At 37.5% G+C, this 14695-nt stretch overlaps 1 protein-coding gene across 1 annotated transcript in view; it reads right to left on the minus strand.

The window, feature by feature from the left end:
- LOC139751888 (uncharacterized) overlaps positions 1–14695 on the minus strand; it is a 75577-nt gene that overhangs the window by 18739 nt on the left and 42143 nt on the right. The window contains exons 11-13 of the mRNA XM_071667549.1: positions 13352–13481; positions 10860–10925; positions 2482–2547 (exon numbers count right to left, since the gene is read on the minus strand). Coding sequence (XP_071523650.1) covers positions 2482–2547; positions 10860–10925; positions 13352–13481 — 262 coding nt within the window. The remainder of the gene's footprint in view (positions 1–2481; positions 2548–10859; positions 10926–13351; positions 13482–14695) is intronic.

Consider the following 14695-nt stretch of genomic DNA (forward strand, 5'->3'; position numbering starts at 1 on the left):
ACATTTGAGTCATCTTGTTATGCCCAAAAAGGCAAAGACCACACAATGTAAAACATTAATGACCTTCCCTAAAATGGAAAATTTTACTGACTGGAGATATAAGGTAATCTGCCAGACACTGAAGTTCAATGAAACAATATTTGACACAACTTGCTATAAAACACCAGTCAAATACTGAGTCTCTGAATCTTGCAAAATACATGAGGAAAATCTTGGAAGATCATTTGGTATATATTTGTTTTGCAGGTGTTTCATGTATGTTTAAAATCTTCCTTATAATCAGAGACATCTTGATAATATACATAAATCATGAAGTAAACCTTTCACTGAAAAAAGCAACTTTAAAATTTGTCAAGTTAGAAGGTGTTCTGAGGAAAAAACTCTGTCAGTGTCATATCCCCATGCCAATAGACATAAGCAATAACTTTAAACAACGATATATCTAACATTAAAGTCTACAATATATGAAACTGAATCTGCATGGAAAACAAATTGGATTATAGACAGAAAAAAATATAGAATGGGATTAAATTGGATGGCATCCATTCAGCACTATTTGTCATCTTTATCAATGATCAGGAGAATAAGCTCACCAGCAGAATTTCAGTTTGCTAAGACATGAAATTACAATGTAGAGCCCAATCAAAGAAAGTGCTTACAGATTCAAAGTGATTTAGACAAAACAATTACAAGTGACGTCAGTGCAGACAGATGCAAAGTTCTGTATGGCATTTTGTCAAGAAATATTATGAATATGAAATAAAGAATATGCACTGCTCAGTAAGTCATTAATAGGAGTAAAAGAAAAATACCTAGATGTAATAGTCAGTTATGACCTAAAATATGTAAAACAATGTCTACCTACATATGACAGAGCATATACAATCTAGTCTTTATACCTAATAATATAAATTAGTGCCATAGTACAAAGGCAAAGAGGATAAAGGTGAGTGTCCAAACTACAGAGGCATAAGTTTGTTGAGTATTCCTGGGAAATTGTATGGAAAGGTATTGATTGAGAGGGTGAACTAATGCACAAGGCATCAGACTGGGGAAGAGCAGTGTGGTTTCAGAAGTGGTAGAGGATGTGTGGATCAAGTGTTTGCTTTGAAGAATGTGTGCGAGAAATACTTAGAAAAACATAGATTTGTATGTAGCATTTATGGATCTGGAGAAGGCATATGATAAGGTTGATAGAAATGCTATGCGGAAGTTCCTAAAAGTGTATGGTGTGGGAGGTAAGTTGCTAGAAGCAGTGAAAAGCTTTTACCAAGGATGTAAGGCATGTGTATGAGTGGGAAGAGAGGAGAGTGATTGGTTCCCCATGAAGGTTGGTCTGCATCAGAGGTGTGTAAGGTCCCCTTGGTTGTTTAATTTGTTTATGGATGGGGTGGTTAGGGATGTAAATGCAAGAGTTTTGGAGAGAGGGGCGAGTATGCAGTCTGTTGGTGATTGAGTTTGGAAAAGTGTGAGAAAGCAGAAAGTTGAGAGTAAATGTGAATAAGAGCTAGTTTGTCAGGTTCAGTAGAGTTGAGGGATACGTTAATTGGGATGCAAGTTTGAATGGAGAAAAATTGGAGGAAGTGAAGTGTTTTAGATATCTGGGAGTGGACTTAGCAACAAATGGAACCATGGGGTGGGGGAGTGGCAAAGGTTCTGGGAGTGATGAAGAATGTGTGGAAGGAGAGAACGTTATCTCAGAGCAAAAATGGGCATGTTTGAAGGAATAGTTGTTCCAACAATATTATATGGTTGTGAGGCATGGGCTATAGATATGGTTGTGCAGAGGAGGGTGGATGTGTTGGAAATGAAATGTTTGAGGACAATATGTGGTGTGAGGAGGTAGTTTGATTGAGTAAGTAATGAAAGGGTAAGAGAGATGTGTGGTAATAAAAAGTGTGGTTGAGAGAGCAGAAAAGGGTTTGGTCACATGGAGAGAATGAAAGAAGAAAGATTGACAAAGAGGATATGTGTCAGAGGTAGAGGGAACGAGGAGAAGCAGGAGACCAAATTGGAGGTGGATGGATGGAGTGAAAAAGATTCTGAGTGATCGGGGCCTGAACATACAGGAGGATGAAAGGCGTGCAAGGAATAGAGTGAACCTAAACATGCTAGATACAGGAAAAAGCTAAAATACACAGACAACAATGCATTTTGTCTGTCACTCAGCAGTTTTGGGAGGAATTCTTTGGAAAGAAAGATATAATCATTTTCTACATATAAAATAAATTGAAAACTGCATTAGCTGGTGCAATAATTCTATCATAATCATTATCAATGAAAATTTCTGGTACAGAACAAACAGTTGTAGCATCTGAGAGTCAACTCTTTAGAGATATATTATCAAAGGTGATACAAAATCATACAAATAAACCTGACAAAAAAAAAAAGTTACAGTAAAACAAAGGCATTATTCTATAACCTACACAAGTTTCTGCTTACACATAAAACTACAAAGCTGTAAGCAGTTCCCACACAGACCTTTCCCTTGAAGTAATCTTGGGTAGTTTAGGTTCTTGCTGTAGTGTTGGTGAAGGAGGCAGGGGTCTGAGGACAAAAGGTTTAGTACAAGACAACTTATTGATGGAATAATGCAGAAAATACTTCCACTAAACAGAAAATTTAATATCAGTGAAAGAATATAATGTAATTCAATTACAAAAGTCCCACAAAAGAGGTAAATGCATACACATTCAGAAGATATCACACAGTATAACCCATTATCATCAACCCAAATGCAACATGTCTTTTAATGAATCATGCTTGGTGGGACTAAATATTGAAAAATCATAAAGAAGACAGTGGATGAGAGAACCTCATCTGAGGTTATGAGAGAATTTCCCCTTATTTATGGCTAACAAGAAAAAACAGCAGGTATTTGCTTTTTGGGAGCACATTTGGCAGCCACTTTATCCTTTACTGAAAACAAAATTTCAATCTTTTAGGTGAAGCATCAGAGCGAAATAAAATGCACCATACCCTCTACCTCCCCGTTTCTTTGTCAAAAGAATTTCCCAGATTCTCAATCCTTTGTTCAGCATAGGTTTTCTGTCTGTGATGTCTAGTTGAAGACCAGGAATGGAAGGGAGGAGATTCCCTCAGATGTAGGCTTCTATACACATCCATGAAAAACTCACCAAGGATTATCCTATTCCATGAAGGAATACATTTAAGGTTGCAGGTATAAGTTAGCATTATATAAATGAGATGCAGAAAGTCATCCAACCTTACAATAGATACCAGAAGAAATAAAATACAAATCAAAACCCCATCAGAAGCAATAAGAGGATTATGAGAGTTTAAAACCATCTTTTCTAATATCCATGGGATGCAGATCCTTCTAAATGAACACATGTGAAGCAGATGGGTGAAAGCACCCAACCTTTAGGCTAGAGGGGGCAACAACTCTACTTAGAAGGAAAACTAACAGATTCTTTTTTAGAATCTATTTAGGGAGTGTATAGACTCTGATAACAAACCAAAATGAAGCAACAAAGTTACATACAACTTTTGTCTAAATTTGTTATATCACTAAGTTAGCAGATAGTATGTGGGTACATCTATCATCTTATCCCACTACATATAGAGAAAATTCTGTATTAGATTCCATAATACCACCTGCCCTTTGTATGGAGGACATGAGTAACACCTCAGTGTGGTGAAACTTTGCAAAACTCTAAATCATGGCTTTCGCTAAGGTATGAATAGAAATAATATTTGGGAAAATACAAATCATGTTAATGTCAAGGCTTATGCACAGTATGCCATAACTGCTAGTAATTGCAAAGACAAACTTTCAGCCTCTTGAGACATACTCCTATATCAAGTAATCAAAAAGAAGAAATACAAATAAGCAGATGATCACACAGATCCAAATGTATACTGGAAATTCAAAGAACCAGTTAACATAAAATTAATCATTTTGTTGGTAATCCCTTTCAAATCACATTACTGGTCAATCTGCTGTAATCTAACAGCATTCTGTGAGATCATTCAATCATAGAATGTCCATGCTGCAAAGATTTTATTACAAAAATAATAATTCTATAATCAGGAATAATACCGATACAATATTACGTTCTGTAGATTCTTACTGCTGCAGAAAAACTAAAACTCCATGCCAGTGTGATTCAAGTTGAAAAATAAATACACTGAAAGATAATAGGTACAGTTCTCAGACCCCTGAAATCTACTGCTGAAAAGGGTTGAGTTCAAAAAGGTGTTAAATTCAGTGATCTGATACCATGATATGATAATGGATTGGTAAGAAATCTGTCCCAAGAAATTATGCATCCCTGCCCTTTTACCATCCTGTGGAGTTGGGGCTGGTATCCTAGTTCTGCAAAATCAAGTACCATGAAAGGTGTATGTAGTCTCAAATGTAAATGGTGCATCTTCAACTCTTTACAATAGGTGTGTGGCTTTTTCTGGTAGAATGGAATGCAAGGGAATAATAAAAAAATGAAGAAGGATCATATGGTAGATAAAGTTGGGAAGATTAACTTCAGTATGTCAATTGTAAGCAAGACAAAATTAAGAGGGTAGAGGAAAATTTGACTGAAATTGAGGGGAGGGAAATCAAAGTTATCTGAGGGTTGAGATGCTTATGTGAAGGTATATATCAATCTATCCATTATACTTTATAAACATTTCCCATATTAGCGAGGGGCTGGCAATCCTTCCCTGATGTCTTTATTTTTCCAAAAGAAGGAACAGAGAAGGGGCATCCCAATTAACTTATCCCTCAACCCTACTGAACCTAATAACCTTGCTCTTATTCATATTTACTCTCAACTTTCTCCTTTCACACACTTTTCCAAACTCAGTCATCAACTTCTGCAGTTTCTCACTTGAATCAGCCACTAAAGCTGTATCACTAGCGAATAACAACTGACTCACTTCCCAGGCCTCTCATCCACAACAGACTGCATACTTGCCCTCTCTCCATAACTCTTGCATTTATCTCCCTAACCACCCCATCCGTAAACAAATTAAACAACCATGAGGACATCACACATCCCTGGCGAAGACTGACATTCACTGGGAACCAGCCACTCTTCTCTCTTCCTACATGCAAACATGCCTTACATCCTTGGTAATAACTTTTCACTTATTCCAGCAACTTACCTCCTACACCATATACTCTGAAGACCTTCCACAAAGCATCTCTATCAACCTTATTATATGCCTCCTCCAGATTCATAAATGCTACATACAAATACATCTGTTTTTCTAAGTATTTCTCACACAAATTCTTCAAAGCAAACAGCTGCATGTAAACAGTGAAATACAGAAAAGGAAGTTAAGGATCCTTTAAAAAAATTACCCGAAAGAATAACTAGGATGTGGATCCAAGGAAAGAAGCTCAGTAAGATGAATGGATAATGAGAAGATAAAGGAAGAGTAGTGGCTAAGGCTGGGGTTTCATGCAAAAATGAGTATGGCAATGGAAAGGATTGGTGGAATATGTACATCAACAGGTGTAAGAGTTGCAAATACATATCTCTGGCCCATTAACATCTGACAATATGTCATACAAGAAGAGTGTTTTGATGGTAATGTGGTCCTGTCAGTGCTGTATGGATGTGAGGCATGGGCCTTAGACAAAAATGTAAAGGACAGGATGAAGGTGTTGGAAATTAAATGTCTGAGGATAATATGTTGAGTAAGGAAGGCTGATTGAGTAAGAAATGACATTGTAAGAGAGGGATGTAGTAGTAGTAAGAGTAATATCTATGTCAGAGCTGAAGAGGGTACGCTGAAATGGTACAGCCATGAAAGAGAATAAATTAGGAAAGGATGGTCAATAAGGAATACATGTCAGAAGCAGAAGGAACATGGAAAAAGGTCTGCTGAGATGGTTTGGGCATGAGGAGAGCATAAATGAGGAAAGGATGGTCAACAGGGAATACATGTCAGAAACAGAAGGAACAAGGAAAAAAGGGAAACCAAGGAGGAAGTGGATAGATGGAGTGAAAGATGCACAGAAGGCTGGGAATCTGAATATGCAAAACCCAATCAAAATGGCCTGGCTATTGCCAGAACAAAACTCCCAGAGTCAGATTTTAAGTCTGAGGAGCATTGGGCCCCGCAAAACCCAATAAAAAATGTCTGGATTGCAAGGGACAGAGCAAATTGGAGTAATGTGGTTTACAGGGGATGATGTGCATGGATTAAACAGGGTACATGAAACAGTTGGGAAAACCACAGAAAGGTCTGTGAGCATGACAATGGACTGGGGGCTCTGGTTTCAGCACATTATACATGAAAGCTAGAAAGTAGATGTGAGAGAATGAAGCTATTTTTTTGTTCCTGGCACTACCTCACTAACATGGAAATGGCAAACATGTATGAAAGAAAAAAAAAAAGTAGAGGGAAGATAGGTTACATTAGAGTGTGAGTAACATAAGAAACATAAAGAGCTCTTTGAGAGGATTAACCTCACTGCACAAGGTTTCTGTTTTGAATATTCTCCATGATGAAATAAAAATTACAAATCAAATCTGTCATACGTTACTGAAGAAAGTATCCAAAAAGCACCATACTATCTTCTGTACTGGAGTGGAACGGTGTGGTTGGGTGATGAGTTGTTGGGGATTTGGCCAGGAGTAGTGGCATGGATCCTCATTATGTATATGTAACGATTATGTTTTATTTCAAGAGTACTTTCATTCTACATAAACCTAACCACATTACAGACTTTGGTTTTTACCAAGTGTGATTTCACAAATCCTATACATACCATTTAAACATTTCTATATATTACTGCTACACCAAACAAATGCTCTGTTGCATGTTCAAATGGATCTGTCCACAGGCAAGAAAATTAGTTAGTTTATGATAGAAAACTGAAGGAAGGAGAAACTACAAAGAAAGAGGAGGAGGATGTTTTGCAACATCATGTAAGAAAGGCTGACACAGAGAATATCATTCAGTTCTACCTGAATTCATATGAATAAAGATTCTGTTTGGGAAACTTGGCATGAATTCCAGAATACTAAAGTTCTGGAGAGATAAACAAACAGAAAGAAAGAAAAAAGTTATATGTCTGTTGTGAACTTCCTGATTATAGTTTTGTAAGCACCATTCCTTGTGGTGTTACTAAAATTTCATGAAAATCATGTTCAAAGAAAACTGTTTAGAGTAGAATAGGCAAATATGAAGTCAAAAGTGTTTGACCTTTTCCTTTGAAATTATTATAAATGATATAGTCATAAGAATATACCTGACACCAAAAATGCTGAAGGAAAATGATGGCAGTATTCCATAAACAATATCTAGGTTTCTGCTTGCACCTAAATCCACATAAAACTAAAAGCCAAAAGCAGGCCCCCAAACAGACCTTTCCCTTGAAGTAATCTTGATTGGTTTAGGATCTTGCTGTAGTGTTGCTGAAGAAGGCAGGAGTCTGAGGATAAAAGTTTTGATACAAGCCAATTTATAGTAGGAAAATGCTGAACATCTTTTTAAACACAGAGGTATTTAAAATTTGAAAATACAAAATGGGTACTTAAAAGTCCAAAAAAAAGGGGGAGTGCATAACAGATCGAAAACCATCGAGAGATTTTCTAGATTTAATTCGTAAGAATTTTAAAAACTATGTAGTTGAAACTATACTATCAGCCAGGAAAACCTCTCCTAGAGTAAAGAGAGATTCTTAGATGCAAGGATGTAATAATCTGAGAATGCAGGTATGTGCATGTTAGTGGTGCCTTCTTAGGGTTCACTCTAATCCTACCCCAAAAAAATTTCTTGAGCTTCCTGATACAGAAACATAAGTGATGCAACATACATTAAATTCCTACCTTCCTTTTTACCTACTGAATGCATTCATTCATTAGCTGACTCTTCAGGCACCATAAAGTTCCTGACAAAATTCATTCATCCAAACATTGACTCTTTACTCACTATTAAGCTCTATCACATAAATGCTAAATTCAAATTTAGTGAGTTGGGAGAAAGACCTTCCTTTGGTTATAGCGATACATATACTCTCGAAGGACAGCATTTAAAATGAGCAATATAAATCAGACTGATGGTAGGTGATAGGTCAGCCATAAAACAGTTGATAATCTTGATGAGGAAAGTACTTATTTACTTATCAAACATCTTATAAAATCATTACAATGTGAAAACTGCTGAGACAGTAAACAGACTTTATAGGTTTGAATCTATTTATGTTACTTTATCTACATATATCTATTACCCAGAACTCTGTCCCAGTTATCATCAAAAATCAAGTGCAGACAGCCTGTCAACTAACTTACTGCATACTCTTACTCATGTCTAGTATGCAAAGGGAACTTCATAAGGTTTCTAAATTAGATGAACATTTGTCAACTATCAATGTTGTGTAGGAAACTAATTAAAGCAAAAATGTTTCCATTTATATCATTCTTACATAAAAATTATCTTAAAAGCACACATTAAAAAATCATTCCCAATGCATTCTCATCTGAAATACCTCTAACACTCAACAAACCACTCACTGTGGCTGTCCACCTCCTTCAAGGTCTAAAAACCAATCCATCATCTGCTCAATGTTCCACAAGGCCATGGCAACTTAATGGGCTTTCATCCATGAGTTCCTACATATTTCTTCACATCAAATGTCCTTCTTTTATCAATATCCCTTACTTTCTTTATTTTCCCGATCCCTTTGATACTACTTATAAGTTAATTCATCTTAGCTGCACTTATATCTAGTCTATCAAGATCTCAAAATACTAAGGTTTTTAAAGATTAATTTAAAGAGAATAAAAGAGAATCAAATTACTAAAAAAAAAAAAAGATACCTAAGGCAAAACTTAAAAGTAGTTACTAACATTAAGGATATTTGGGTCTTTCTGGGAGATCACATATTTTAGCCCTCTGGCTGTAACTTATGACTAAAAGATGTAAAACACAATTTTCACTCACATCAAAATACAACTAATGTCCACAGCTGCCCAAAACTTTTTTTGTACATCCAGCAAAGCTTACCAACCTAGCCCTAACTAGGAAATAGCATCAGGGTCCCAGAAGGTGATTATCCCATGCAATACCTGACTTAATCTTCATCTAAAACAATGATTCACTCATATGACCACTAACATCCAAGCAATGATTAGTCTCTCTTTTTTTACTTGTTTTAACCATCTATCTATCTATCCATCTATCTATATATCTGATGCCTGTTCCCTTTGGGAACTCCCTCGAGGGGATGGCCACAGCAAAAGAGTACATAACTGGTTGTTTCCATCATTACATCAAGTTATGCAATGTACATGTATGTTATGTACCACAATGCCTAAATAAATACACTGTATAATGACACTATATGATGATTTTGATGAGTGATGTGTCAGCACAGGGTTGCCCCCTGTCCCTTTATATCCAGTCCTTTAATTTTTTTGTGCCCTCTACAGTGTGTCTATCTCTATAAGTACGTGTTACTCTGTAGTTTGTGTATCTTTATGAGTATGTGTTACTTTACAGTTTGTTTATCTCTATGAGTGTGTGTTATGTCACATAATGTATAAATGAAGATGAATAATGACAACATACAATATTTCTGACAAGAGCTCAGACTCACTTCAATTTTTCTTCCCACTTCTGACAATTCATTCATCATTATGAGAGTAAGGAACAGGAAATCTACTAAACTCTATGAAACTAATGCTATCCTCCAAACATTAGACCAAAAATACTTTATTTTCACTTTTCTCTATCAGATGTTGTTTCTCATAAACATTAAAGACAGATATGGAATCTCTGTTGTTTGGCCTTGATATGAAAAAAAAATCTGAAAAAAAAGGACCAACTCCCATTTTCATACTTTACTGAAGAAGTAACGTTGTTTAGGAATACAACTTGAAATCATTTATGTGGCCAAAAGATTAAGGTATACCAGGGTCAACAAGCTGTAAACAGACTGAACCAGGGCATGTGAAATGTCTGGGGTAAACCATGGAAAGGTCTGAGGGGCCTGGATGAGGATAGGAAGCTGTGGTTTCAGTGCATTAGACATGACAGCCACAGACTGAGTGTGAATAAATGTGGCCTTTTGTGTCTGTTTTCCTGGCGCTACCTTGCTGAAGCAGGAGGTAGCGATGCTGTTTCCTGTGGGGCAGGGTAGCTCTTGGAATGAATGAAGGCAAGTATAAACATATATATGTGTGTATATGTATATGTCTATGTATGTGTATGTATATATATGTATATGTGTATTTGTTGATATGTATATGTATTTCATTATTTTCATTATACTTATCTGCCATTTCCCATGTCAGTGAGGTAGCACAAGGAAACAGACAAAGAATGGCTCAACCACCCACATACATATATACATAAACGCCCATACATGCACATATACATTTCAATGTATATATTATATATTACATCATACTTAATCGCCATCTCCCGCGTCAGCGAGGTAGCGCAAGGAAACAGACAAGGAATGGCCCAACACACCCACATACACATGCATATACATATTCTCATGGACAATATCTCAAAACCTAGTCCTCATAAAGATTCAAGCCATCTTTGTACTGCTTTTCTGCAGTACTTGTTTCTCATTACGATATAATGCCATCCTGGTGGCATATCTTCTTTCACCATTGTCAGCAGCTCTTCACAGTTTCATATGCATAGGTTTCAAAACTGCTGGCAAGCAACACCAAAATTACATAAAAATACTTAAGATCACATAAGTTCTCACTACTGTAATTAATAAATATTTGTGAGATGGATAAAAGTTTCTTTATTCCAAAGGATTGAGACAGAACATATCAGCAGTTCTGTTTGGAATGATAATACCGAAAAGCTCAATGAATTCCTACGTCAAATACAGCTGATTAACAGGATACTCTACATACCTCTCCCTTCGAGGAATCTTGGGTGGCTTTGTGTCTTGCTGCTGGAGAGGCAAAGGAGTCGTTGGTCTGGGAATTGGGGAGAATAAGGTCAATGGCAGCAAATGAGGTTAAACTGCAAAGCAAAACTTTACGACGCTTAAAAACAATGACAACATCCCAATCACAAGCATAGATGGAATGAAAATGGAACAAAGAAAGCATAAGAAGAAAAAGGTGACTGGAGGATGCATAAGGGATGGGACAGGCATAAAAACACCTACGAGAATAAGTATCTTCCTACAAGCACCTACAATGAAACAGTGCAATGAGGAAGGACTAGTGCATAGTGCTCATCTCAGAGGAAAATGTACATGTTATCTTTTTTCTTTTTCTTCATGTATTTGTGCTGTTCCCTGTAGGGTTGGGTGGTGACGGGAATGGACTAGGCAAGCAAGTATGAATGTGTGCATGTGTACATGTTTATAAGCATGTGAATATATATATATATATATATATATATATATATATATATATATATATTTTTTTTTTTTTTTTTTTTTTTTTTTTATACTTTGTCGCTGTCTCCCGCGTTTGCGAGGTAGCGCAAGGAAACAGACGAAAGAAATGGCCCAACCCCCCCCATACACATGTACATACACACGTCCACACACGCAAATATACATACCTACACAGCCTTCCATGGTTTACCCCAGACGCTTCACATGCCTTGATTCAATCCACTGACAGCACGTCAACCCCTGTATACCACATCGCTCCAATTCACTCTATTCCTTGCCCTCCTTTCACCCTCCTGCATGTTCAGGCCCCGATCACACAAAATCCTTTTCACTCCATCTTTCCACCTCCAATTTGGTCTCCCTCTTCTCCTCGTTCCCTCCACCTCCGACACATATATCCTCTTGGTCAATCTTTCCTCACTCATTCTCTCCATGTGCCCAAACCATTTCAAAACACCCTCTTCTGCTCTCTCAACCACGCTCTTTTTATTTCCACACATCTCTCTTACCCTTACGTTGCTTACTCGATCAAACCACCTCACACCACACATTGTCCTCAAACATCTCATTTCCAGCACATCCATCCTCCTGCGCACAACTCTATCCATAGCCCACGCCTCGCAACCATACAACATTGTTGGAACTACTATTCCTTCAAACATACCCATTTTTGCTTTCCGGGATAATGTTCTCGACTTCCACACATTTTTCAAGGCTCCCAAAATTTTCGCCCCCTCCCCCACCCTATGATCCACTTCCGCTTCCATGGTTCCATCCGCTGACAGATCCACTCCCAGATATCTAAAACACTTCACTTCCTCCAGCCTCTCACCATTCAAACTCACCTCCCAATTGACTTGACCCTCAACCCTACTGTACCTAATAACCTTGCTCTTATTGACATTTACTCTTAACTTTCTTCTTCCACACACTTTACCAAACTCCGTCACCAGCTTCTGCAGTTTCTCACATGAATCCGCCACCAGCGCTGTATCATCAGCGAACAACAACTGACTCACTTCCCAAGCTCTCTCATCCCCAACAGACTTCATACTTGCCCCTCTTTCCAAAACTCTTGCATTTACCTCCCTAACAACCCCATCCATAAACAAATTAAACAACCATGGAGACATCACACACCCCTGCCGCAAACCTACATTCACTGAGAACCAATCATATATATATATATATATATCATATATATATATATATATATATATATATATATACACACACACAGACATATACATATATGCAAATGCACACAATTCACACTGTCTGCCTTTATTCATTCCCATCGCCATCTTGCCACAAATGGAATAACATCCCCCTCCTCCCTCATGTGTGCGAGGTAGTGCTAGGAAAAGACCACAAAGGCCCCATTCGTTCACACTCAGTCTCTAGCTGTCATGCAATAATGCCCAAAAACACAGCTCCCTTTCCACATCCAGGCCCCACAGAACTTTCCATGGTTTACCCCAGATGCTTTACATGCCCTGATTCAATCCACTGACAGTACGTCGACCCCGGTATACCACATTGATCCAATTTACTCTATTCCTTGCCCACCTTTCACCCTCCTGCAAGTTCAGGCCCCGATCACTCAAAATCTTTTTCACTCCATCTTTCCACCTCCAATTTGGTCTCCCACTTCTCCTCATTCCTTCCACCTCAGACATGTTGGATTTTATAAACATAATTAATATGAATCTGGTGTTTTGATATACTTCTTCACACTTTCAGTCTTTTATTAAAAATGACACCAAATTTTTTTTTTTAAATTTCCAAAAGAAGGAACAGAGAAGGGGGCCAGGTGAGGATATTCCCTCAGTGGCCCAGTTCTCTGTTCTTAACGCTACCTCGCTAACGCGGGGAAATGGCGAATAGTTTGAAAAAAAAAAAAAAAAATGTTTCTTAGGTAGTAGCTTGAATCCTCCTCAGTAAGAAAAGTTATAAAAAAGTTTTGCATTAAAGTAAATGAATAGGCATGGTCACCTGGGATCCCGAGCCTCAGGTCTTCGGGCTATTGGCGGTCGATTATGAGGGCCTGTTGGTGCTGAGGGTGGTCGTCCACCTCTCAAAGGCGTAACCTGTCTCATGCCTGCCTTATCACTCGCTCGAGAACCTGAAAATATATCAACCAGAGGAACCTCATTACTGCAAGAGAAAGAATTTTTATGGACAACATTAAAATTCAGTCAATCTTAGAAACATTTTAAAAATTACAATTAATACTATTCTATCTAAAACAAGAGTGCTAAGAGGGGCAGCTGTTGGAATGTCTGATCATTACATAGTGAATTTGAGGGTGAGGATTTGTAGAGGTTTTCAGAAAAGAGGAAATAATGTGGGAGAAAAGATGGTGGTGAAAGTGAGCCTGGAATTACGGAATGAGTGAAGAGATACCAGAAGAGTATGCGTGTAGAATGGCAATAGGTGAGAGTAAATGAAGCTCAGGGAATGGGTGAGGCATGGGAAGTGTTTAGGGAAGCAGTGGTGGCATGTGGAAGAGAACTGTGATGCAAAAGGAAACTGGGCAGGTGAGAAAGACTATGAGTGGTGGCATAACAATGAAGAATGGCCCAACCGCTCATATGCACATATATATATATATATATATATAGTATAAAAAAAAAAAAAAAAAAAAAAAAAAATATATATATTATTTATTTTATTTACTTATTTTGCTTTGTCACTATCTCCCGCATTAGCGAGGTAGCGCAAGGAAACAGACGAAAGAATGGCCCAACCCACCCACATGCACATGTATATACATACACGTCCACACACGCAAATATACATACCTATACATCTCAACGTATACATATATATACACACACACAGACATATACATATATACACATGTACGTAATTCATATTGTCTGCCTTTATTCATTCCCATCACCACCTCGCCACACATGAAATAACAACCCCCTCCCCCCTCATGTGTGCGAGGTAGCACTAGGAAAAGACAACAAAGGCCCCATTCGTTCACACTCAGTCTCTAGCTATCATGTAATAATGCACCGAAACCACAGCTCCCTTTCCACATCCAGGCCCCACAGAACTTTCCATGGTTTACCCCAGATGCTTCACATGCCCTGGTTCAATCCATTGACAGCACATCGATCCCGGTATACCACATCATTCCAATATATACATAAGTGTCCATACACACACATATACATATATGTACATATCAGCATATACACAGATATATATATATATATATATATATATATATATATATATATATATATATATATATATATATATATATCTTTCTTTCTTTCTTTCAAACTATTCGCCATTTCCCGCATTAGCGAGGTAGCGTTAAGA

The sequence above is a fragment of the Panulirus ornatus genome, chromosome 12 (genome assembly GCF_036320965.1).
Source record: "Panulirus ornatus isolate Po-2019 chromosome 12, ASM3632096v1, whole genome shotgun sequence".
NCBI classification, from domain to species: Eukaryota; Metazoa; Arthropoda; class Malacostraca; order Decapoda; family Palinuridae; genus Panulirus; species Panulirus ornatus.